We start from the raw sequence: 22,346 nt of genomic DNA on the forward strand, positions 1-22,346 counted from the left end.
CTCCCACAGGTGGAAATCGAACTGGTATATCGGTAAGAGAAGGAGAGAAGGAGACAGTGCAGTCAAACTGTATTGTCTCTCTCTGGAATTTAGTAGTTTGTTAGATGATCTAGAGGTTCGCCCTGCTCTTCTATTTATATCCTTAAAGAGAGGTTCTCCTAATCCCATTAGGAGTTTCCTAATCCAAATCTTTTATTTGGATTTAAAGTCTCTTTAAGAGATAAGGATAATCCCTTATCTTATCTGCAGATAAAGATTAGCCTTCCTAATCTAATTAGGAGTTTTCGAATCCAAATCTTTATTTGGATTTGGACTCTTTGAGTGGATAGGGATAATCCCTTATCCTATCTACTGATCTAAATCCCATAACCGTCATCTTTTAATTAATCTCATTAAGCCAGTTCGAATTGGGCTTTAGGCCCATTAAGTCTATCTGCTCACTTAGCCTCCTAACTACTGCCCAGTTGGTTATCCTTGTATGGTGTGGGACCCAAACATTGATCTACACATCAGCCACATGGGCTCAGCCCAACCTCTTTTACAAGGCCTGGCCGAATTCATTGTAGGAGACAGTGAACCCCTGAGTCCATCACCATGGCCTCTTAATGGGCCCAACATTTACACTAAATGGTCCTTGGGTCAAGCCACCTTATAAAAACCCAAGGACTGTGGGCAGATGCAAGATTAGCCCATCAGGTATTACCCTCAATGGTTTTATACTTTACCTCTCAGCCCATAATGATCAAACGCTGCCCGACAAGAGAGGACCTCTACCTCAGCTGCACTCTCTACTCACATGGATCTCGGGAATTAAAACATTTTGCAATCATTTTGAAACCATAATATATATATATATATATATATATATATATATATATATATGTATATCTCTATATAAATATATTTTGCAAAACAAATTTCAATAGTTGAAATCGACTGCCGGCAGTTTTGGTTTCCATCAGAGGGAGTGCATCCCCCCGATCATTCACTTTGTCTGATGAAGGGGCTGATCATGTCACTATGATCACCCACTCAGATGAATTCTCAGACTGTCCCAACATACCTATGTTTTGACCCCCTCTAAGGATCTCATTGATTGGCATATCAAAGACAACCCAATCTGACACCTAGTGTAATATCATAATTGAGTCTAGGGGTCAGGTGTAACATTTCAGTTTTGCCCATCTATCTCCAAGGTCCAGGGGAATACTGGAATTCTGGTCTAGTTCAGGGTTTCAAGAAAATCCACACTACAAGTACCTCATGTCTCACCCTAGCAGCTGAGACAGGCCACCCCAACCAACTTGGCGGCACATCAGTGTAGGCATTGGCAGAATAAGTCTCCCCAAATCTATCCAACGGCTGTGAAGATTTTAAACTAACATGAGTCTCATATGTGTCTAGTTTAAGGGTAGTAGGTTGAAACCACCATGCGAAGTGCGTACAAGATGGGTCGACTTAAGATGGCATTGTAGGGGGATGGGGTGGAAACCACCAAGAAGGTGTGCTCAAACTAGATAGTGTTGGGTTCCGTTCTTGCTGCTACCGGCACTTTGATCCTACCGAGGGGCTTCACCACGTCTCCTCTAAAGCAAACCAGGGTTACATCTGTTGGATTTAGGTCCTCCCGATCCAACTCCATTTTCTCAAACTCCTCCAGGAATAGGATGTCTGTTGAACTACCTCAGTCCACCAAAATCCATTTTACCTCGAAGTCATTGACCACCATCTTGACCACGAGGGCGTCATCTTGCGGATATTGGATCCCGTGAATGCCGTCCTCGGTGAAGTATATGACTTCCTCCACTCGAGGGTGCTTCGGCGGGTTCTCGTATTCATGCTCCAACTTCCGGACTGCGTTCTTACTCGTCGCCGTACTACAACCCTTTACTATTGATCTACCGGTGATCATATTATTCAACCCGAGGATCGGTATTTTTTGTGCTGGTGGATCCCAGGGTGGCTGGTCTCTGTCATTCTGCTTGCTCGTCTCTGGTGCATCTCTACGCTGCTCGGCAAGTTGGTGATCCCTATCATCGTACTTTATGAACTTCCTGAGGTAACTGCGACGAATCAGCTCCTCGATCTCATTCTTCAGGTTTCAACAACTCTTTGTATCATGCCCGACGTCACGGTGGAAGTGACAATATTGGTTAGGGTTGTGGCTAGCGGGGTTTCCTCTCATCCTGGGCGGCCACTTGACATAATTGGCTTCCTTTATCTGCATTAGAATCTCGCCCCATTTTACATTTAGGGTGGTGTATTTGCGGTTCTAGACTTGGGGGGGGGGGGTTTCTAGATTGCCAACTTGATCAGGAACCCCGATGTGGTGACCGACTCTTCTTGGGCGATCTACTTTGCCTATTGCGTGGTGACCTACTTCTCTTCAGAAATTTACTCTTTCACCACTGGTGCTTACTGCTTTTTCCCTCTTCCCGACCTGCTACAACTCTAACTGGGATCCTAGAGCCTCCTCTGCCTTGATGAAATTGTCGGCCTCTATGAGGAACACCTCCATGGAAGTTGGGGGGTTCAACTCAAGTTGACAACGCAGATTGGGGTGATGGAGTCCCTACCATAGTGAGTTGCACAACAGGATCAAGGTTTGGTACCTGGAGTCTTTCAAGGTTGAACCTTTTGATGTAGTCCCTGAGAGATTCATTTTCCTGCTAGGCCACATTCAACAGGCTTGTAACTGACTTTGGGCACTTTTTGCTCGTAGCAAAGTGCATGATGAAGAGCTCCACGAATTGGCTCCAATTCTTTATTGAACCAGGAGGCAGTCCCCAGTACCACAGTCTCCCCGTACCTCTGAAGGTTGTAGAGAAGGTCATATAGAGGCAAGTGTCATCTACTCCATGTAGTAGCATTAGGGACTAGAATCTATTGTTGTGGTTGTTGGGGTCCTTCGTTCCATCATAGATCTCAAGGGCGGGCGTTTGAAGTTCTTCAGTCGTGGAGATACGAGGATCTTTGGTGCCAATGGGGAAGGCTGACTCAATGGAGTCGAGGTTGCCTGCACAGTAACTAAGTTGACTTCTTCCCTCTTATCCTTTTCGACCTCCATGGTAGGTGCAATGCTGCTCTTTGTTGTGGTGCGGCGTGTGCGTCTGTGGTGTTGCTTCTTTGTCACCTCATTCGTGTTGTTCGCCTCTGTATAGGCCGGGGTCTTGACCCTAGCATTCTCCCGGATAGAGGCCGAGTCCTTGCTCCTGACACCAGGTTGTTGGTTATTAGGATGCTGGTGATGCGGGTCATCTTGTTGACGGTCATGTTGGTCATTCTGTGGACGGTGGTGCTAATCGTTTTGGGATGGTGGTGTTGGTTGTTCTAACGATTGTTCTATTGATGGTTGTTCCATTGGTCGATAGCAAGGGCTCGGGGTGGTGATGAACACCGGAGAAGTGTTGGACCCCGAGGTGGTGTTGGGCCCTAGGTGGTGTTGGGCCCCGAGGTGGTGTTAGACCTCGAGGTGGTGTTAGGCCTTGGGGTGGTGTTAGGCCCTGGGGTGCTGGTGGGTGCCGGGGTTGTTGAGGCTACTGCAATAGCATGAATGCTCTGAACCTCTCCTCCCACACGCGTATCTGAAGGTTCATGCTCCTTACATACTGCACCAGCTCATAGAACTGGAAGAGTCGAGGGCATAGTGAACTACCTGATTGTTACGGAGGGAATCTTTGGGTTCACTGTGGTCCGCTCTTGCCCCTTAGTAACTGGTACTTCAACGTCCTTGTTATTAGTGTTGCTGGAAGATGCCATTGAGTGTGTGGAATTCAAAAACTAGAAGTAGGAACTTGGCTTTTTGTTGTGGTTCCCACAGACAGTGCCAATTGATGGTGCACAATTTGGTTGCTCCTAGCCGGAGGGCAGCTCGGGCGTCAATCCGCTTAGTTGGCCAGTCGAATTGCAAAAAAGTGAACTCAGAGGACCTGGGGTGGCTTACTCGGTGTGGGTACTTTGATGCTTAAGTTAGTAAATATATGCAAGATGAAGGCTTGTAAGCTAGAAGGCTAGTGAGCAAATAATCATGCATACCTTATAACGTTGGGGTTAGTGCCCTTATATAGGCAAGTTGTCGCAGGTCTTACAAAAACCTTTGAAATCCCCGGCCCATGCTACTAGGAATCGTTCCATACTCGGAGGTGGACTTCGTGTGAGCTGATAAGGCTTATCAAGTTTGTTCGATCCAGGCGGGATAAGGATAAGGCTTCTGGACGTGCAGCGTGATCCCGGAGAGGTCAGAGACAGCTTGCTAGCTTCCAGAAGTTGGCTACATGTCACCTCAGCTCGTTAGGCCATCACAAGCTGCTTGGATCTTGGTCTTGGCTGAGGTGCCCAAGGTACCCGAGCTAACCTGGCTTACTGAGGTGACAGGGAATGTTGAGTTGTCATCCATGTCATCAGGTCAATCCATATGTCCAAGTGTTGACAGGTTAGGCCAAGTTACCCCTCGTCAGCACCTATCCAACTATACGGTAGAGTTAAGATTTATTGAGGTGGACTGAACAATAAAAACCTCTTTTTTTTAATTTCTTCTCTTTTAACAATTCGGCTTTGATACCAAAAAGGCTATGTTTGGTTTGAAAGAAAAAGTAGGGAAAGAAAAGGAAATCTTTACAAATCTTGTATATGTTTTCCTGTAGTTCTCTTCCTTTTCCTACTGTTTCCTTCAAACCAAACATAGCCAAAAGGTATGATATCGAGAAAACTTATTTCCAATCAACCGGTATCATGAAATTAGTGTTGGTCTTGGTTATTTCCAATCAACACAAGTCGACATGGGGATTCCCGGATTATAAGTTACAACAACAAGTTATTAGAATGTCGAGATTTTGTCATTACTTTGACATTGCTTGCATTTTCGGTTCAGTTGGTCCATCGAAGTATCGAACCATTTAGGGGGTGTTCTGTAATGTGGATAATAAATTGGTGGGTGTAGACTGGTCCACACCACACCCTGTGGCAGGGACCAATCCACACCACACCACAGTCCATAGTTGTTCTGAACTATGGACAAATTGTGTGAATTGGAGCAGTCCACACCCACAGTGGCGTTCTGTATAGGGATGGCAATTTTCCCCATTTCCCCGATCCCCATGGGGATCCGCCTTGAATGGGGCGGGGATAGAGATGATTTCCCCCCCGCGAGGATGGGGATGGGCAAATTTTCATCCCTGTTAGCGGGGACGGGGAGAGCACTCTCCGCCCCACGGGGACCTCGATTATATATATATATATATATATACATATATCTACATATTAATATTTTTAAAAATATGGTTGAATATGTTTGAATATTTTCTAATGGGATTATAAATTTTAATTATTTTATTTTTATTTCTTTTCAATAAAATAAAAAACAAAAACAAAATGGTTAACATTATAAAAAATCACGGGGAATGGGGATCCCCGTAGGGACGGGGATGGGGATAACCTTGTCTCCGTTAGCGGGGATGGGGATGGGGAGAGGCTCCCCGTCCCCACCCTGCCCTGTTGCCATTCCTAGTTCTGTAGGCATGGTGTAGACCAGTCCACACCACGCTTTTTGATTCCATGTATATCATATACATCTATGAAGGATCTACACCAACATTTTAAAAAACGACCCAGAAATGGAACCGTTCTGGCCATTGGTTTCTGGGTCGATGGTCCGACCGTCCGATTTGAATGAACGACCAGTTTTGACAAACAAATTAAAAAGTAAAAAGTATTTAAAAATAAAGCTGTTAAAAAATCATTGAACGGGTTGACGGGTCGACCGCTTGGGTCAACGGGTTATTGACTTTTTCAACGATTTTTGGTCAAAAATCGGGTTTGGGGTAAAACAGAACCGCTTGCCTGGATTGTTCCCGGGCCGAACGGTCCGATAGTCCAAGTCAACGGCAATTCGAAAACCTTGATCTAACACAATTAATCATAATTTTTGCATTTTAATATGATAAATATATTGAAGAAATGCATCAATGAATTAATATTAACCAATAAATATTAATTTTTTTATAAAAAATAGTAAAATAATTAAAATTTAAAAAAATATATATATTTTAAATATTATTTTATTGATAAAACATTAAAATTTAAAAAAAATAATAAATTAATTAAAATAATTAATATTTTATTGGCAAAAATATTAAAATGTGAAGCAGATAATAGGGTTTTAACCTTTTAGGGAAAGTGTGAAGTAAGGGATCAAAAATCAAGTGTGAATGGTCCCTAACCACGAGATTTTGCCATGGATGAGAAATTGGGGTGTGGGTGGGACCGGTCTGTAGAACTGGTGTTTATCCCGTGGACGAAATGGTCCCATCCACGAGATGAACACGGTGCAAAACATAGACCTGTTCATGGGCCGAGTAGCCCGATGGCCCGGCCCGACCCCCCGGGTCGGGCTCGGGATTTGTCACAAAAGCCTGGCCTGAGCCTAGCCCGACATTTGTAACTTCTTCTAAACCCTAGCTAAATAACCCTTTCCTATTCCCTCTTTTCATCTTCTATCTTCTCTCTTCACTCTCACTTTCAAGAACCGGCATGAACCCAGACAGGTAGCCACCGTTCTTAGTCTCAAAGGTGTCAGGCGAGCTCAGGCACCAGTCGTCTCTCTCCGGCGGTGAGTCTTCTCTCTCTTTCTCTCTCTTGCAGTTCTCATTCTCACTCACTATCGCATATTCTCAAGAACCAGCGAACTCAAGCACCGGCGAACTCAGGCACCGGCGCTAGCCACACCACTAGTGAACTCAGTCGCCCCTCTCTCCGGCGATGAGTCCTGCATTTCTCAACTTTGTAAAAATCATGCATTTCAACCTCTATTACTCCGTAGTCTATAGTATGTACAAGTCATGCATTTCTCAACTCCGGACAAGCCTTATCAGGCTTCGGGCTTCGGGCTTTTTATGAGGGCCGAGCTCGGGCCTAAGTTGTAAGCTTGTCGGTTGGGCCAGGCTCAGGCTCGAGCCTAAAAAAATCCTATTAATGAAGAGAAAAAGCCCAGCCCGGCCTGGCTCATGAATATGTCTAGCCGAACACCGCCTTAGTCCATTCTCAGTTCGTGGGCCGGGTTCGGGCCTGTCTTTTGCCAAAATTTGAATAAATCCGGCCCAAAGTCTGAATACGACACAGTGTAAATTTAGGCCCTAAGCCGGTAAGCCCGTTCTGGTCTCTCTCTAGCCACGAATGTAGATCTCATCAACCGAGTAAAAATAAAATAAAATAAAATAAAAAAAAAAAAAAACGGACGCCGTCAATGGGTGAGATGGCAACTGGACCCACACGACAACTGGAGAGAGCGCCTTTTTTTTTTCTTTTATGACCCTTCTTTTTCAATTTGCTGGTGGCCGTAGTACCACTCGATCTCCAAAACGAACGGTTCAGATTTTTTTCCTTTCTCGAAAAGCCTACAGAGAGCAACACGAAGCCATGAGATCACTAATCACGATGATGTGGGAGAAGGCCAAGAAGGTATCACGTGGACGGTCAAGTATGGGTAGCAAGCACGTCATGAATGGTGCATATTAGGCTGTGTTTGGTTCGAAAGAAAAAGATAGTACTACCTTTTCCTATTTCTTATTTCAAATCAAACACAGCTTTAAATGAGTGAGATTGTAAAAAAAGGGGGAGAATGAGAGAGAGAAGAAGAAGAAGAAGAAGAAGAAGAAGTGGGGCCGGGAAATAAGGAAAACCAGTGCGTGGCAGAGGTAGCCAAGATGTAGGGTTTCCTAATTTCCTTTTCGTAAGTGTGAACTCAGAACCGGTGAAATGAAGGGGTAGGTGGGACCTATTGGTTTTTGGCTTCTTACTGTGGGCCCCTGATCTTGCTGCTTCTGGTCTCTGAGACTGGGTTCTCTCTAACATAAATAAACCAACCTATCCCATCTCTCAAACCCAAACCACTCCTCCCATCTCTCAAAGCCAAACTATTACTATTCACACATTCACACTAGTCACTGACATTCTTTCTTTCGTTTCAAACTCGAAAATCAGTTGAAGCTACAAATTTACATAGCTCTCTCTCTCTCTCTCTCTCTCTCTCTCTCTCGGTCCAGCAGGCCAGGCGACGGACTTGTCGAAAACGAAAAGCGTCTCTCTGAGCGCAATCACTTTCTTTTGGGGCTTTCTTTTTCGGGGAGAAAAAGGTGAAAGATTGCTTTCTCTCTCCTCCCGACTCTATCTAAACAAAGCCCACAACTCCATCTCATTTATTTTGTTGTTCAATGCATCACTCAATCCTGCTAGACAGAAAAATAGATTCAATCACATCCACTTACCATTGATCTCATCTGTATGCGATTGAATACATAAAGAAGGCCACTCCATCGTTATTGTCTTTATCCGATAGTCTGATACACTGAGCTGTCTTTCCGGGCGACCATTTCGCCGGAGAATGGCTTACATGTGCACTGACAGTGGAAATCTAATGGCGATCGCTCAACAAGTCATCAAGCAAAAACAACAGCAGCAGAAGCAACAGCTCGTAGGCGTCGATACTTTCTCCCCCCTCAACCCATGGAGTGGGACCCATCAAACCATTAACAATCCTCCATCCTTTGGATATGGTCTCGGCGCTGGTTTCTATGACTCCTTTCCCGTCGCCGGAACTTCAGATACCGGGGACACCATGCTCCCGTTTCCACACTTGGACGACCCGCACCACTCGACCGACTTCAGGTTCTCTGATTTGGGTGGAAATACCGGTGACGAGTTCGACTCGGACGAATGGATGGACAGTTTAATGGCTGGTGGTGAGTCGACGGAGAGCTCGGAGCTTCCATCCGTCTGCGACACATGGCACGCCAACCATGACTACTCTCTCTATGGCGGCGATCCCTTCGTTGCCTGCTCCGGTCGGCTCAACGTCTCCGTTCCTTCACCGTCCGACCTCAATCGACTCGTCTTCTCAGATACCCAGAAAACTCCCAAACCACTCCAAACTCAAGCTTTGACGTGCGCCCCTCTGCCGCCAGCTCCACCACTTCCGCCGCTACCTGATGACTCCCCAACAGCGACTCATCCGCCAGCAATAAATAGGGGAAATGATGCCAGTGGTGTCTATGCTCCTTCACCTGATGAAACCGAGTCCGCGTCGCAGCTGTTGAACTCCCTCCTGGACTGTGCCCGAGTGGCCGATTCCGAGCCCGAACGCGCCGTCAAGCCACTGATCGGACTCCGGGAGTCATTTTCCGAACACGGCGATCCAACGGAAAGAGTTGCATTTTATTTCGCCGAAGCTCTTTACAATCGGATTTCTACAAAAGCTGGGAGAACCGCGTCTACCGTTGAGACTTGTTCGCAAGATTTTACACTGTCTAAAACTTTAAACGACGCTTGTCCCTATTCGAAGTTTGCCCATTTAACGGCGAACCAGGCGATACTCGAAGCGACTGAGACGGCGAGTCGGATACACATCGTGGACTTTGGAATCGTCGAAGGAGTTCAATGGGCGGCACTCTTCCAAGCTCTGGCCACTCGGTCCACCGGGAAACCTTCCAGAATCCGAATCTCTGGAATTCCCGCTCCCGCTCTTGGGAAATCACCGGGGGATTCTCTGGTGGCCACCGGTAATCGTCTACGGGAATTCGCCAAAGTTCTCGATCTAAATTTTGAGTTCGAATCTATCTTGACACCAATTGAGGAACTTGAGGAGTCGAGTTTCCGAGTTGACATGGATGAGGTTTTGGCGGTCAATTTCGTGCTTCAGCTGTATAACCTGTTGGACGAGACACCAGCTGCCGTCGAGAGGGCTCTGCGATTGGCAAAATCTCTGAAACCCAAGGTCGTGACGCTCGGGGAGTACGAAGCGGGGTTGAACCGGGTCGATTTTCTCAACCGGTTTAAGGTTGCGTTGCGGTACTACACGGCGGTTTACGAGTCGCTTGAACCAGGCATGGCAAGAGACTCTGCCCAGAGGCTCCTGGTCGAAAGGTTGCTACTTGGTAGGCGGATCGCTGGTGTGATTGGACCAGAAGAAGGTGAAGAAGGTTCGATCAAACGGGAAAGAATGGAGGAGAAGGGGCAATGGAAGGCTTGGATGGAAGGTTGTGGGTTCCAATCGGTGGCCCTTAGCCATTACGCCATTAGCCAGGCTAAGATCCTCCTTTGGAATTATAGTTACAGTTCTATGTATTCTCTGATGGAATCACCACCTGGGTTTCTTTCGCTTTTGTGGAATGACGTCCCCCTTCTCACTGTTTCTTCCTGGCGCTAGTGGGTTTTGTTTTGTTCCAATTTCCGCCATCGATGGTCTTATCAGGAACATTTTGCAACAGAGGAATGGGGTTGCCACGAATCTACAGATATTGTTTTGGAAAATCCTCAGTTGGGTTTGACTGGCATGGCTTCGTCATTAGTGCTTGTTTGGTGCTTCTGATCATTCAGATGAACAATTGCTCGTTATTTTGCCATTTTGTTTCTAGCCGTTTCTTTTTGTTTGTTTACAGGTCTGATTGGATGGATATATCTGTAAAAAAGAAAGAAGAAAAGATCTTTAGCGATCTGTATATAGTTTTGGGTCTGATACTGTGTAACTTTAACTTCTCTTCAATCTGTCCATCTCCATATGATCAATCTGAGTCGAGTAAAAATGGAATTTGATTTGGAAAACGAATCAATTCTCGTTCAGGGAATTGGCTTCGTTAGCTGCTGGATCGAATCGTGTATTTTTTGAAGCTTCCCTCCTCTCCGACGCCTTCATTTACTGGCAAGTGGCAATCTTTTTTTTCTGTTCTTTTTAATTGGCTTTTAATGGCAGTCCTTTCACGCTGCAATGAAAAAAAGAAGGCCCAACTCCATTTCCTTCCGCTCCAGTTTGAAAATTTTACCGTTAAGTTATTCCGATTGCCCGGAAATACCCTCCATGTGATGTGAGGTGGACGCTCGTTTATCCGTTCTACCAATGGCCTGAGAGTAACAGCAAACCACGTGAGAAAATTAGGGATTTCGTGTCTTTAAGGCTCCGTTTGGAATTATTCATGCTTGCTTTTGTGCTTTTAGGAACTGGAACAGGAATCGTGTTTCTGGTTCGTGAAAATTGAGGTGTTTGGCAATCTCTTCCTCCGTTAGATTTCTATATGTAATTCAAAGAAATTTCAAATCAACTAATACATATTCATGAGGGCAGATTTGGCCCTCCGCTGACCTAATAACATTCTACTTATCTTCTTGCAATTTGATTAGGCAACCTCACTAGTCTTATGTTCAAACTATTCTCCAGCAGAGAGCACCAAATCGCACATCATCAATTAGCGTCGTCTGTGGGAACCGCTAGATGCAGTGAAGCCGTGGCATCAACCCACCATTCAAATGCCAATAGTGATGCATGCATCAACGACGCTATCACAAGGGGGCAAAAACTAAACGACCAGCCCAGGCGAGTTTCAGCGGTCTGGCCCAGATTGTCTCCCAACCCAACTATAGAGCCTCACAATTGATCGAGTCTTCCATGGCTCTCGTGAGTGTGGGCAATGAGCTGAATGTAGAACCAGCCTCATAGGTCAAACTTTTCATGGCTCTCGCGAGTGTAGGTGACCCATAGACAATTGATCAATCCCCTCAAGGTGAGCCCCCCATGGCTCTTAGAGTGGATAGCCAGTAGTTCTAGGAGCAGAGTAGCACATGTGTTCCATTGTTTTGTGAACGTAGACCCAAGAGAGTCAATCCTACGTGATGGCATAGATGCAACCGCATTTAAAGCTACTACAGAATGACCATCTGCTTTGGTGACTTGGTTAAATTGAACTCTAAGGGGAAGCCAAAGCCACTTTCAGCATCAAGGCCCCTAAGTCGACCTCAAAACGCGTCGGCAACAGGTAGTCCGCCCCATGCAGGTCAACCCCCATCTATCTAGCTCGTCATTGTTTTGACGGATGAAATTATAACTGCTTTGGCAACCCGGATGAGCTAAATCGCAATACGTGCACGTCGACGAAAATCTACTGGTGCGTCTTGGTGACACTACCAAGAGCACTAGTCGTTGAAATAATAGAGTGACGAATAGAGTATCGTTCCCACGAGGACTTATACAACAACTACTAATAATATATCAGCCATCTATTATCTGATTAACCGAAATACTAACATAATCAAAAACTGAATTTCTATCAAACAAACCAGCTCTAACAAATTTGATCAAACACCTTGCAAGCAAAATGAGAAGATAAGCTAACTATGCACAGAATTGATTCAGTAATTAGATCTCTAGGTTATTCGATTAGATTAGGGTTCGACCTTGGTTTGGTGAAACCCCAAGGCAATGAACAGCCTCTCTCAAGTGCATGTTCATTCTATGCATGAGTGATGATTCTTCTATCTCTAGCAAGAATCTAATCCCTATGCATGCATTAAGATCTAGAAATTCTAGGGCATCATTTCAGATTTGAATGATCACCAACCGAATTGTGCAAGTTATCTCTAACCTTGCACTCAATTCGGTTCTTGATTAGCAGATCTGAAATCTTAGAGTCTTTTTCAAGCATTCTAGGATTTCCAAGGAACAAATCGGCCAAACTGAATTAAAGTTACATGACTTCTCTCTCAAACAATTCAGATATTACAATTTCATGATCTGAAATTACAGATCTGAGATTACAAAATAGCAATTCAGACCTTACAAGTTCATGATCTGAAATTACAGATCTGAGATTACAGAATAGCAGCTCGACTAACAGTTCTACAGTTGAATTTCTAATTAAGAAACATCAAAATTGAATCTAATCCATTCGAATAACGCTAGAGAACTAATTACAGATATGAATTTACATGAAACATCATTCAATTACAGTAAGAAATATTGAATCAATGGAGAAAATAAACATGAAATCCCTAGCTGAATTCGATTATCACTTGTGCAGAAATCAAGGAAGAAGACAACCTAGATTTGATCTCCCCCAATGGCTTCTTCTCCAATTTCAAAATCAGCTTCTTCTTCTCTTGAATATTCTTGAATCTTCTCCTCTCTTCTCCTCTCTTGCACCTATCTTTCTCTTCTCCCCAAAAGGAATTCACCCCAAAAGGTTTTTGACCCCCTTTCCGTTAGCTCTCTTCTCCTTTTATAGCCTTCTCTTCAACCCTTTTCTCTCATCTAGAAAGTTCTCCCATCTAGAAAGTTCTCTCATCTAGAAAGTTCTGTAGTGCGGTTTCAGATAATTCAGGCTCGATTTTGACCTCGATTCAGTCCGTTTCTATCAAAACTCACAACATGAAAGTTCTAGAACTTTTCCTTCTCTTTTCAGCGCATCTTGAATCATCTCAATCAGAGTCCAGATGAGGGAGTTATGCCCAAATTACTATGCGATGCTGAAACTGTCCATAATTACCCGATTAGCCTTGTTTGCCTCCTTTCTCTCTTCTAGAAAGTTTCCCGCCTTTAGGCTCCTTGGGCTGCACTTTGGGCTGCCCTTGAGCTGCAAATGGGCCTCCTCCTTGCTGGGCCGAATAGGCTCTCTTGGAAGGTTGCGGCTAGGCTCTCTCTTTGGGCAACTCCCAAAGAGTACAACATGGACTGCATGGGCCGAATGACCCTCCTTTGATCTCTCAGCTGGGCTTTTGTTCCAACTGGGCTGAAATGCTTCACTTTAGCACCTTTTTCTTGGTTTTATGCTCTCTTTCTCCTAAGTTGGTCTCCCTTGATCATTTCCTGAAATTAAGCTGAATTGGGGTAAAACTTTACACAAATCAGCACCAAAATCATGCATAAAATATCATAATTTATATGTAAATTATGCACACATCATCTACTAAGGGAATGCTAAACCGCTTTTAACTAAGGCCCCCTATGCCGGCTTTGGGATATATCGACAGTTCGGCATCTTGGCATCGTTTTGATAGCCAAAATTATGAGTAACCGCTTTGGCAACCTGACCCAATCGAATTCTAAGGGGATGCAATGGCTCAACCTATAGGGGAAACCTCGCGAACAGGTCTAGCAAGGCTCATCTAGGCTGATTACGTGTCGCAAGTCATCTCGTCTAGGTCGTCAAAGTGCTTAGTCAGATCCTTGAAATTTTAACAAGCCAGTTCGCTCCCAACACCTCGGCCTACAAACACTTTGTCACCTCGACAATGCTGACCTGCGAGGGCGTTTCTATAGTTTGTTGGCCATCAACTCCTACGGGAACCATGAAAACCTCAACCAGACGACCTTACTAGCCCGACGTCCATATTGTCTTATAATATCTATTTTTTATTTGTTTTGTATTCTCCTCTTCTATTCAATTTCATGGGCTTGTCAGATTCCTCTCACTAGAGGTTTTTAGAGATCCTTCACATCCATTCTACCTGTGTTTATCATCAAACTGATTGATCTCAGTTAGAAGATAGTATAAAACAAAATATCATGGAAGAAATATATCAACAAAAGGAACAGGTGGCAAGTATTGTAAATGAAGACAAAAAAACAAAATCAATAAAATGAGAATTAACAGTTCTATTCTTGGGTTCACCAATAACATATCTAATCAATATATACATATATATATATAACCTAAAAGCAAAAGGATTTATGGCCACCTGCTATGCGTTTACCAAATAGAATCTTCTATATAATAATACAGGCATCTATATACATATAAGATAATGTAAATATTTATATATATATATATAGCAAAAGGATTTTATGGCCAACTGCTATGCGTTTACCAAATAGAATCTTTCCTTTATATAATCTAATACATGCATCTATATACATATAGATAATCTAAATATTTTTTTTTGTTTTAACAATCTAAATATATTGATGTCTTCAACCATTGGGCAACAGGTCTTTAACCATTGGACAACGGGTCTTTAACCATGTGAGGTTTAAAAACCCATCAACTAATCCCACTGACGAATTTTGTGCACATATTTTGCTTTAACTTTAAACATTTAGGTTTTACTTAAAAAAAAAAAAAACATTTAGGTTTATAAACTTAAGTGTGCATAGTCCTTTCTTTAAGTTTTCCCTTTTTTTATGTATAGTGCCCTATTGCCCTTTCAACCATGGGTAAAAGCATCATAATTGTTCGCAGGAGCCTAAACCAATGTTTTAAAAACTAACCCTGAATTGAAATCATTTTGGCCACTAATTTTTGGATAGTAGTTTGATTGCCCGGTTCAAATAGATGGCCCGTTCAAAATAAAAAATATAATTAAAATAAAAAAACAATCAAAATTGGTGTCCAAGTCGATGGTTCGACTACCCGAATCAACGGATTGCTAACCACGTTGATGGTTTTTGGCCAAATAACGAGTTAAGGGTGAAATAGAACCGGTTGCCTAAGTGGTGTTCCTGGGCTGAACGGTCCAATCATTCGGGTCAACAACGGTTCAAAAACACTGGCATAAAATTTACTCAAATATCTCTAGCATCAAGACTCAAAACGCTATGGCAACTGATAACTCTGCATTTTGATGCCTTATGGGCATCAATTCAAGGGTATTTTCACCCTTAGAGTAGTCAAATTGTGTCTTTTTCCTAGTTAATTTCAATGTTGTGACCTTTGAGGGTCTTTGTGCAAATTCTATTCAAAACTGGGACGTTTTCATGGTTGAAAATGCAGATTTTGGGAACCTAGTGTGAAGTCCAATTGAGAGAGGGAGTGTTTTTGTGAAAAAATGAAATCAGGAGGGAGCCTCCTAGTTGCTAAACCCAATTGACGCCCCTCCTACTATAGCATGCTCCCCATGCCTTAGCAAACCCTAGGGCACCTTTTAACCCATTCTTTTCACTCTTAGCAAACCCTAGCCACCCCTAGGTGTTTAATCTCCACCCACCACCTCTTTTAATCTCAATCACTCATTCTAGGGCACTCTTTTTTGCAGCTTTTAAACCCTAAGGTGCCACCTAACTACTAATCCTCACCATTCAGCCCCTCACCACTACATCTCAGCCCTCCACACCATCTTATATCTCAGTCATCCACTCTAGGGCGCCACCCACCTCTTTTAATCTCCACCTTTCAACCCTAGGCACCTCAATCTCCATTCATTTTCGGGCGCCCAAATCTCAGCCCTACAGAATATTGGGCGCCCTCTCCTTCTATTCTCAGCCTTGGGATCACCCCAAAACCATCCTAACTCTCCATTAGAAACCCTAGGGCGCCCATAATTTTGCTAAAACCCAGCTGTCGCCCCCCACTTTCTCTCTAATCCCAATTGTATCCACCATTCTCTATAAAAGGGACCCAAGAGCTCTTGAGAAAGTGTTGGGTTCTTCTCCCAGGTAAGATGAAGGTTGATCTTGAGAAGTTCAAGGGTAGAGGAAGAGGAGGACGCCCAGGCAAGAGGAGGGGTTCCTACTTGCAGTTCGCCAACACCACTACTTCCACCTCTGGAATCGCATCCCAACCAATCTCTTTAGTTTTTTATTTAATTTATGTTCTTTTAATTTCAGTTTCGTTATTTCCTTTCTACAATTTATTTTCATTCTGTTTGATCTTCATTTACTTTTCTGTAGATCTAGAATTCAGCCAGGTAAGACGGAAGGCCTAGCTCGAGAAGCTCGAAGGTCGAAGGAGAAATCCTCGACCCTTGTGTTCATTTTTATGCACAGGTTATTCTCAGTACTGTTCGGATTTGATTTGAATGAATTCCATTTTTAATTAATTAATTTTATATTTCTGCAACTCCCCCTTGTGTTCTCTTTCCCGGATCTAAGTATGTAATTATTTTTCCCTTGCTTCCCTATGGATACGACCCATTCTCACCAATTTACTACGTTAGTAGTTGTTTGAGAAATGGTAAAAAATTATAAATATTTAAACTGGTGTCCTGGAGTGTTTAACGACGCACTTCCGGACACACCAAGTTTTTGGTGCCGTTGCCGGGGAAGCACGGAGAAAAATTTTTATTTACTATTTCTGGATCTGTTTCATTATTTTTTTTCATTTTCGTTTTATTACTTGATCCGTTATCTCAATTTAATTCTTGTTACTCTAAGATTCTGCAAGACGGAATAGCGAAAGGTGGGGTACCGGAGCGTTGCGTGACTATGGGAGAGAAGAGAAGATAAGAGAAATTGGATTGCATTTCAGGTGTAATCGTCCCATTTTGTTTTTAATTTTTTAATTTTTATTTTCAAACTTTTTTTGGGTTGAATAGTGATTTTCGAATTTTTAATTAATTTTTTAGATCTGATTTATTTGTTTTAGTATTATTTCTCTTCCATTTTGTTTCTAGATCTATTTTTCTTTCTTTATTTTAATTTCTTGTTCGAATTTTTGTCTTATTAGGTTTGTGTTTTTCTTTTATTTCAAAAAAAAAGAAAAGAAAAGGAAATTCGTTTATTTTATTTTATTTTATTTATTGCCACATAATTTTCTCTTGTTTATTTTATTTTCGGTTTAAGTTTTAGAATAGCAATTTTCTTGTTAGAAATTATTTTGGAAGTTGTTAATCTTTTTAGCATAATTAATTCTTTTATTTTTTGTTTGTCATAATTATTTTTTACCTTATTTAATTCTCTTTTTTTAGTTATTTAATTGAATAATTAATCATAAATAGGAAATTGTTAAAATTTTTTGAATTTGAATTTAAATTTAAATTTAAATTTTAATTCGAATCTGAATTTCAATTTCAATTTCAATTTCAATTTTTTGAAATTTAAATTTAAAATTTCGAGATTCAAAAAAAAATTGAAAAAATATAAAAAAATAATTAATATTTTTAAAGTTTTGCATTTGCATTCCAACATCTAGGGTTTGATATGCTAGAGTATGCATCATATAAGTTTATTTAATTGTTGAAATTATCTTGTTACTTGTGAATGTTTTAGGTTTTCTTTCTTTTTATTTTAATTGGTTCTTTTGCTTAGTTTATTTTATTCTTTTATGTTAAATTGCTGAATTGCATTTTAGAAATAATTGTTCATGCATTGTAATTAATTGCATTCATTTTGTTTGATTGTTTTTGTTTCGTTAATCCATTTAAGGGCATCCAACTTAAATAAGATAAAGTGGGGATTTCATCACCCTTCCTCGGCCCCAAAATCACCACCCTTCACGCGTGGTTCACCCTAACCCTAATTTAAAATTTGGATAGCAAGATCCTTTATGGAAGCCTCACATTTGGTTCAAAGGTGTGTTGAATTTTAGGAAAACTTGTGATTACATTCCATAACCGGTGGTTGGTGTCTAAGGAAAGAGGTTAAACGGCTACATCCCCACCTCTTAATTAGGTCCTTGCGAGAGCAAGGGGAGCCTCCCACATCCCCACCTCTTACCTGGCTAACCAAAGGAAGTGGTGTAATTCCAAGTGAACTTAAAAGGATTCACATTGGTTGAATCACCAGTTTAGGAAACCCTAGGTCAGCCCATAGGTCGTGTGTGTGAATTGCTTGCATTTTTTTAATTTTAAAAATTCAAATTTGAATTTAAATTTCAAATTAAAGAAAAAAGAGAAAAAAAATTAAATTGAAACTTGAATTTAAATTTTAGGATTTAAGTTTTAAAATCTAAATTTGAATTTAAATTTCAAATTTCAAATAAAAAAACATAAAAAGAAAATAAAAAATTTAAAAGTTTAAATTGCAGAATTTAAATTTCAAACTTCAAAAAAAAAAGAAGAGAAAGGGAGTTAAAACAAAATAAGAGAAAATGAATTCAATGGCCAGAGTGTGTGGAATGAAAAACTACTTCCAACTTGAGCCACAAATTGATTGGAACCACGTGTCTCGACAACTAGACAAGATTAATAGTATGGCCCAAAGACTTGACGAAGTCCTTGCACATCGTCAACAAAGTGGCCCATACCCAACCTTGTCATCCTATCCATCATGTTCCATCTATGCAAGCCTGGCCCATCATGTTAGCCAGTGCCCTACAGCGGGCCCATGTCAACCAGTCATTCCAAACCAAGTACATGTGGCCAACAGATTTTTCCAACCCAATGCTAACCCATTCTTTAGTCCATATAACCTTGGGTGGGAAAATCAGCCCAACTTCAATTATAAGGCCCAAGCCCAAGAAGCTGCTAATAGAGCATGCTCATGCTAAGCAGAAGGACCGAGCGAACCAGAAGGCGGGCTTGCAGACGCCGTAGAGGCCTGTTGAGACCGTGCCCACGAGGAATGAACGGGCGTCTTCCCTTGCCAAGGGGATAGCTCCGCAATAGGTCCCTACTAAGGGGGCAGCTCCACAAGTCCTTGCCAAGGGGACAACTCTACACGTCCCTGCCAAGGGGACAACTTCGCAGATCCCTACCAAGGGGAAGGGGCTGGTTGAGGCCGCGAAGAAGCCCGCTAAGGGGGCCGAGGCGGGTAAGAAGAGGCCTGTCGAAGAGGCCCTGAGAGAATAGCTGCCGAAGAAGGTGGCCCACAACGAGCGTCCTACCAGGAACACCACGACAAAGCGGCCTCCCACTAAGGAGCACCACACGGGGCCCTCATCTGCCCCCACATCTGCACAAGAGCTCGCCGAGGGGGCCAAGCACTCTTCCAAGGTCTTCTACCCCTGGTGGTCGGTTCGTGAGGGGGACTCTATCACCGAGGAAGGGGTGAGACAGGCCCTAGTGAGCGGGGCGATTCTCTTGAGAGATTGCTTCTAAATGATGCAGAGCTCACCGCGAGCCGTCTACGACAAGGGGTTACACAACTTGGCCGAGGTAAGTTTTTTGTGTTCATCACTATGTTCTTTTGTTCTTTCTTTGTTGTAGCTTTCACTGATGGTTCTCGTTGCAGGCTTGTCTCAACTTCGTCGGTCTGGGGGACCGGATGAGCCTCGGCTTGGCCCACTTGGACAGGCTCGAGAAGGAGAAGGAGAAGCTCCAAAAGGTTGTCGCCGAGGTCGAGGACAAGTACGCCAAGTTCAGAAAGGGCCACAAGGACGAGTAGATGCTTCGGATGAAGGTCAAGGAGAAGCTGAAGGAGACAGAGAAGCGCCGTTCCAAGGAGCAAGAAGAGAGGGTTCACCTCGAGAGCATCATAAATTTGATTTTTTTAATTTATTTTTTATTAATGCCACTATAATTTATTAAATTTAAACTTAACTTTTAAGTTTAAATCCTTTGAACAAACAAACCAATCCGAAAATAGACCCATACTGATACAACCCGAGTTGGCGGGTTTTCACTAATAGTCAATCAGTTTCGGGTGACAAACTCCCAACCTAACCAGGTCGATTTGGTTGGCTAAACAACCTATAGCCAAACTAAACCAATCCTTAAACACTCCTAATTTCAACTAAATTAATAGTCTAATCTTTAATAAATAAGAATAGTTTAATCTCCAATAATTATTGAAAATTTATAGCAAAAATACACAATTATTGAAAATAAATTTATAATGAAAATACAATAGATGTAAAATAAAAATATAATACATACTAAAAATATATTAAATTAGTCAATAAATAGTGTAGTCTCAAATAATAGTTTAATCTCTAATAAATATTAATTAATAAATTATAAAAATACAAAATTACTAAAAATAAATTTATAAAAAATACAATAAATACGATCAATTAAATTTCAAAAGTTAAATAATAGTTGTTTAATCTCCAATAATTATTGACAACATACTATTAAATAACAAAACAAAATAGATTTATAAATAATTAACGAAAATATATTTGTAAAAAATATAATAAATAATTACTAAAAATAATATAAAAAAATATTTTTTAGTATATATATAAATATAAAATGAATATACATTATTGTTGTTAAATTATTACTAATAAATATTATTTTGAAAGTTATTTTCTATAATTATTAATTGATATAAGTGAGATTATTTATTTACAATATTATTTAAAATTTTAAGATATTAATTATTTATTGAATTTAATAATCCATAAAATTATAAATTAGTATTATTACTACATAATTTGTCATTAATTTTGTAAAATATTAAATTCGTTATTAATGTGAATATTATGAAATCTATTATAATTATTTTTCTACTTTTAAGATTTTTTTTTAATTTATTACATAATTTCATTATTTTAAGTATTTAAAATTAAGTTTTGTTAAATATTTAAATAATATGTAAAATATTTAAAGTTATTTATTATTTGAACTTTATTTATTTTAATGTTATTACTTAATATTATTTAGCTATTTTTAATGTTGTTATTTAAGATATTTAGTTATTGAAATATTTAAATTGTTTTATTTTTATTGTTAAGTTTTTATTATTTGAATAACATTTAAATTGAATAATTTGCAAAATTATTAGTTATATTGTTACTACAAAATTTCATGATGAATTTTGTAAAAATATATAATTTATAATAATATGAATATTATTAAATATATTAGAATTATTTTTTTTGTTTTGAATAAATATTTTAAAATTGGTATATAATTTCGTTATAATATTTAAATAATTCTGATTTTTTTAGTTGAAACTTTCTTTAGATAGATGTAGATAAAAAGTGGGGAAGAAGATATAGGAATTTGAGATAGTTAATGAGGGAATCACTCGACTAAATTAGAGACATTTTAAGAGATAAATAGGATTTAGAGATAATTTAGGAGATAAATAGGAATTTGAGACAATTTAGGAGAAAGTGGGGGAAAGTGGTGCCATTTGGCTAAACAATAGAAAAGAAAATCCCACTTTCTTTACGGTTGTTAGAAATAGTTAAGCCTATGTTATTTCCTTATTGGTTTAATGGGTAATTATGTGGGAATAAAAATAAATAAAAAATAAAAAATAACAAGAAATTAGGAAGGGGGTTTGGAGCAAGGAGAGGCATGGTGGCGTGGACTGAGCTTTCTCCACTACCCCAATGGAGAACTCTCAGCCCTTCTCATTTTAGCCTTCCTTGTTCCCTCATGAAGCCACCTCATCACTCCCTTCTCCCTCTCTCATAACGACACCTCATCATGCTTGTTCCACTCCTTTTTCCTCTATGTTTATCCTTTTGGATATCCAACTATTCCTAAAGTATCTCTCTACCAAAATCTAATCTAATCTAACCAAGTGGCAACACTATCCCCCATTTTCTCTTAAATTATCTATAATTCCTATTTACCTTCTAAATTATCTCCAATTTAGTAGAGATTCTCTCCTAAATCATCTCTACTTCCTATTTATCCTCTCCCCCACTTATCATCTATATCTATCAAAAGAAAGTTTAAAATAAAAAATTTAAGAATTATTTAAATAATATAATAACTTTAAAATATTTATTAAAAATAAAAATATCATTGATTTAATAATATTCATATTATTAATAATTTTATACTTTTATGAAATTCATAACGAAATTGTGTACTAACAATATAAATTATAATTTTATGAATTATTCAATTTAAATATTATTCAAATAATAAGCATTTAAAATAAAAAAATATTATTTAAAATTTTCAATAACTAAATATTATAAATAACAAAATATTATATAGCAAAATATTTAATATTATGTAATAACTTTAAA

General features: G+C 40.4%; 1 protein-coding gene across 1 annotated transcript; it reads left to right on the forward strand.

The window, feature by feature from the left end:
* The first annotated feature begins 7,869 nt into the window (after nt 1-7,869).
* Nucleotides 7,870-10,649, forward strand: LOC104601876 (SCARECROW-LIKE protein 7). The gene has a single exon (XM_010265377.3). The coding sequence runs from the start codon at nt 8,378-8,380 to the stop codon at nt 10,196-10,198; it is 1,821 nt and encodes a 606-aa protein (XP_010263679.1). The 5' UTR covers nt 7,870-8,377; the 3' UTR covers nt 10,199-10,649.
* The last annotated feature ends 11,697 nt before the right edge of the window (nt 10,650-22,346 follow it).

The sequence above is a fragment of the Nelumbo nucifera genome, chromosome 1, assembly GCF_055504915.1.
Source record: "Nelumbo nucifera cultivar China Antique chromosome 1, China Antique-T2T, whole genome shotgun sequence".
Classification (NCBI taxonomy): Eukaryota; Viridiplantae; Streptophyta; class Magnoliopsida; order Proteales; family Nelumbonaceae; genus Nelumbo; species Nelumbo nucifera.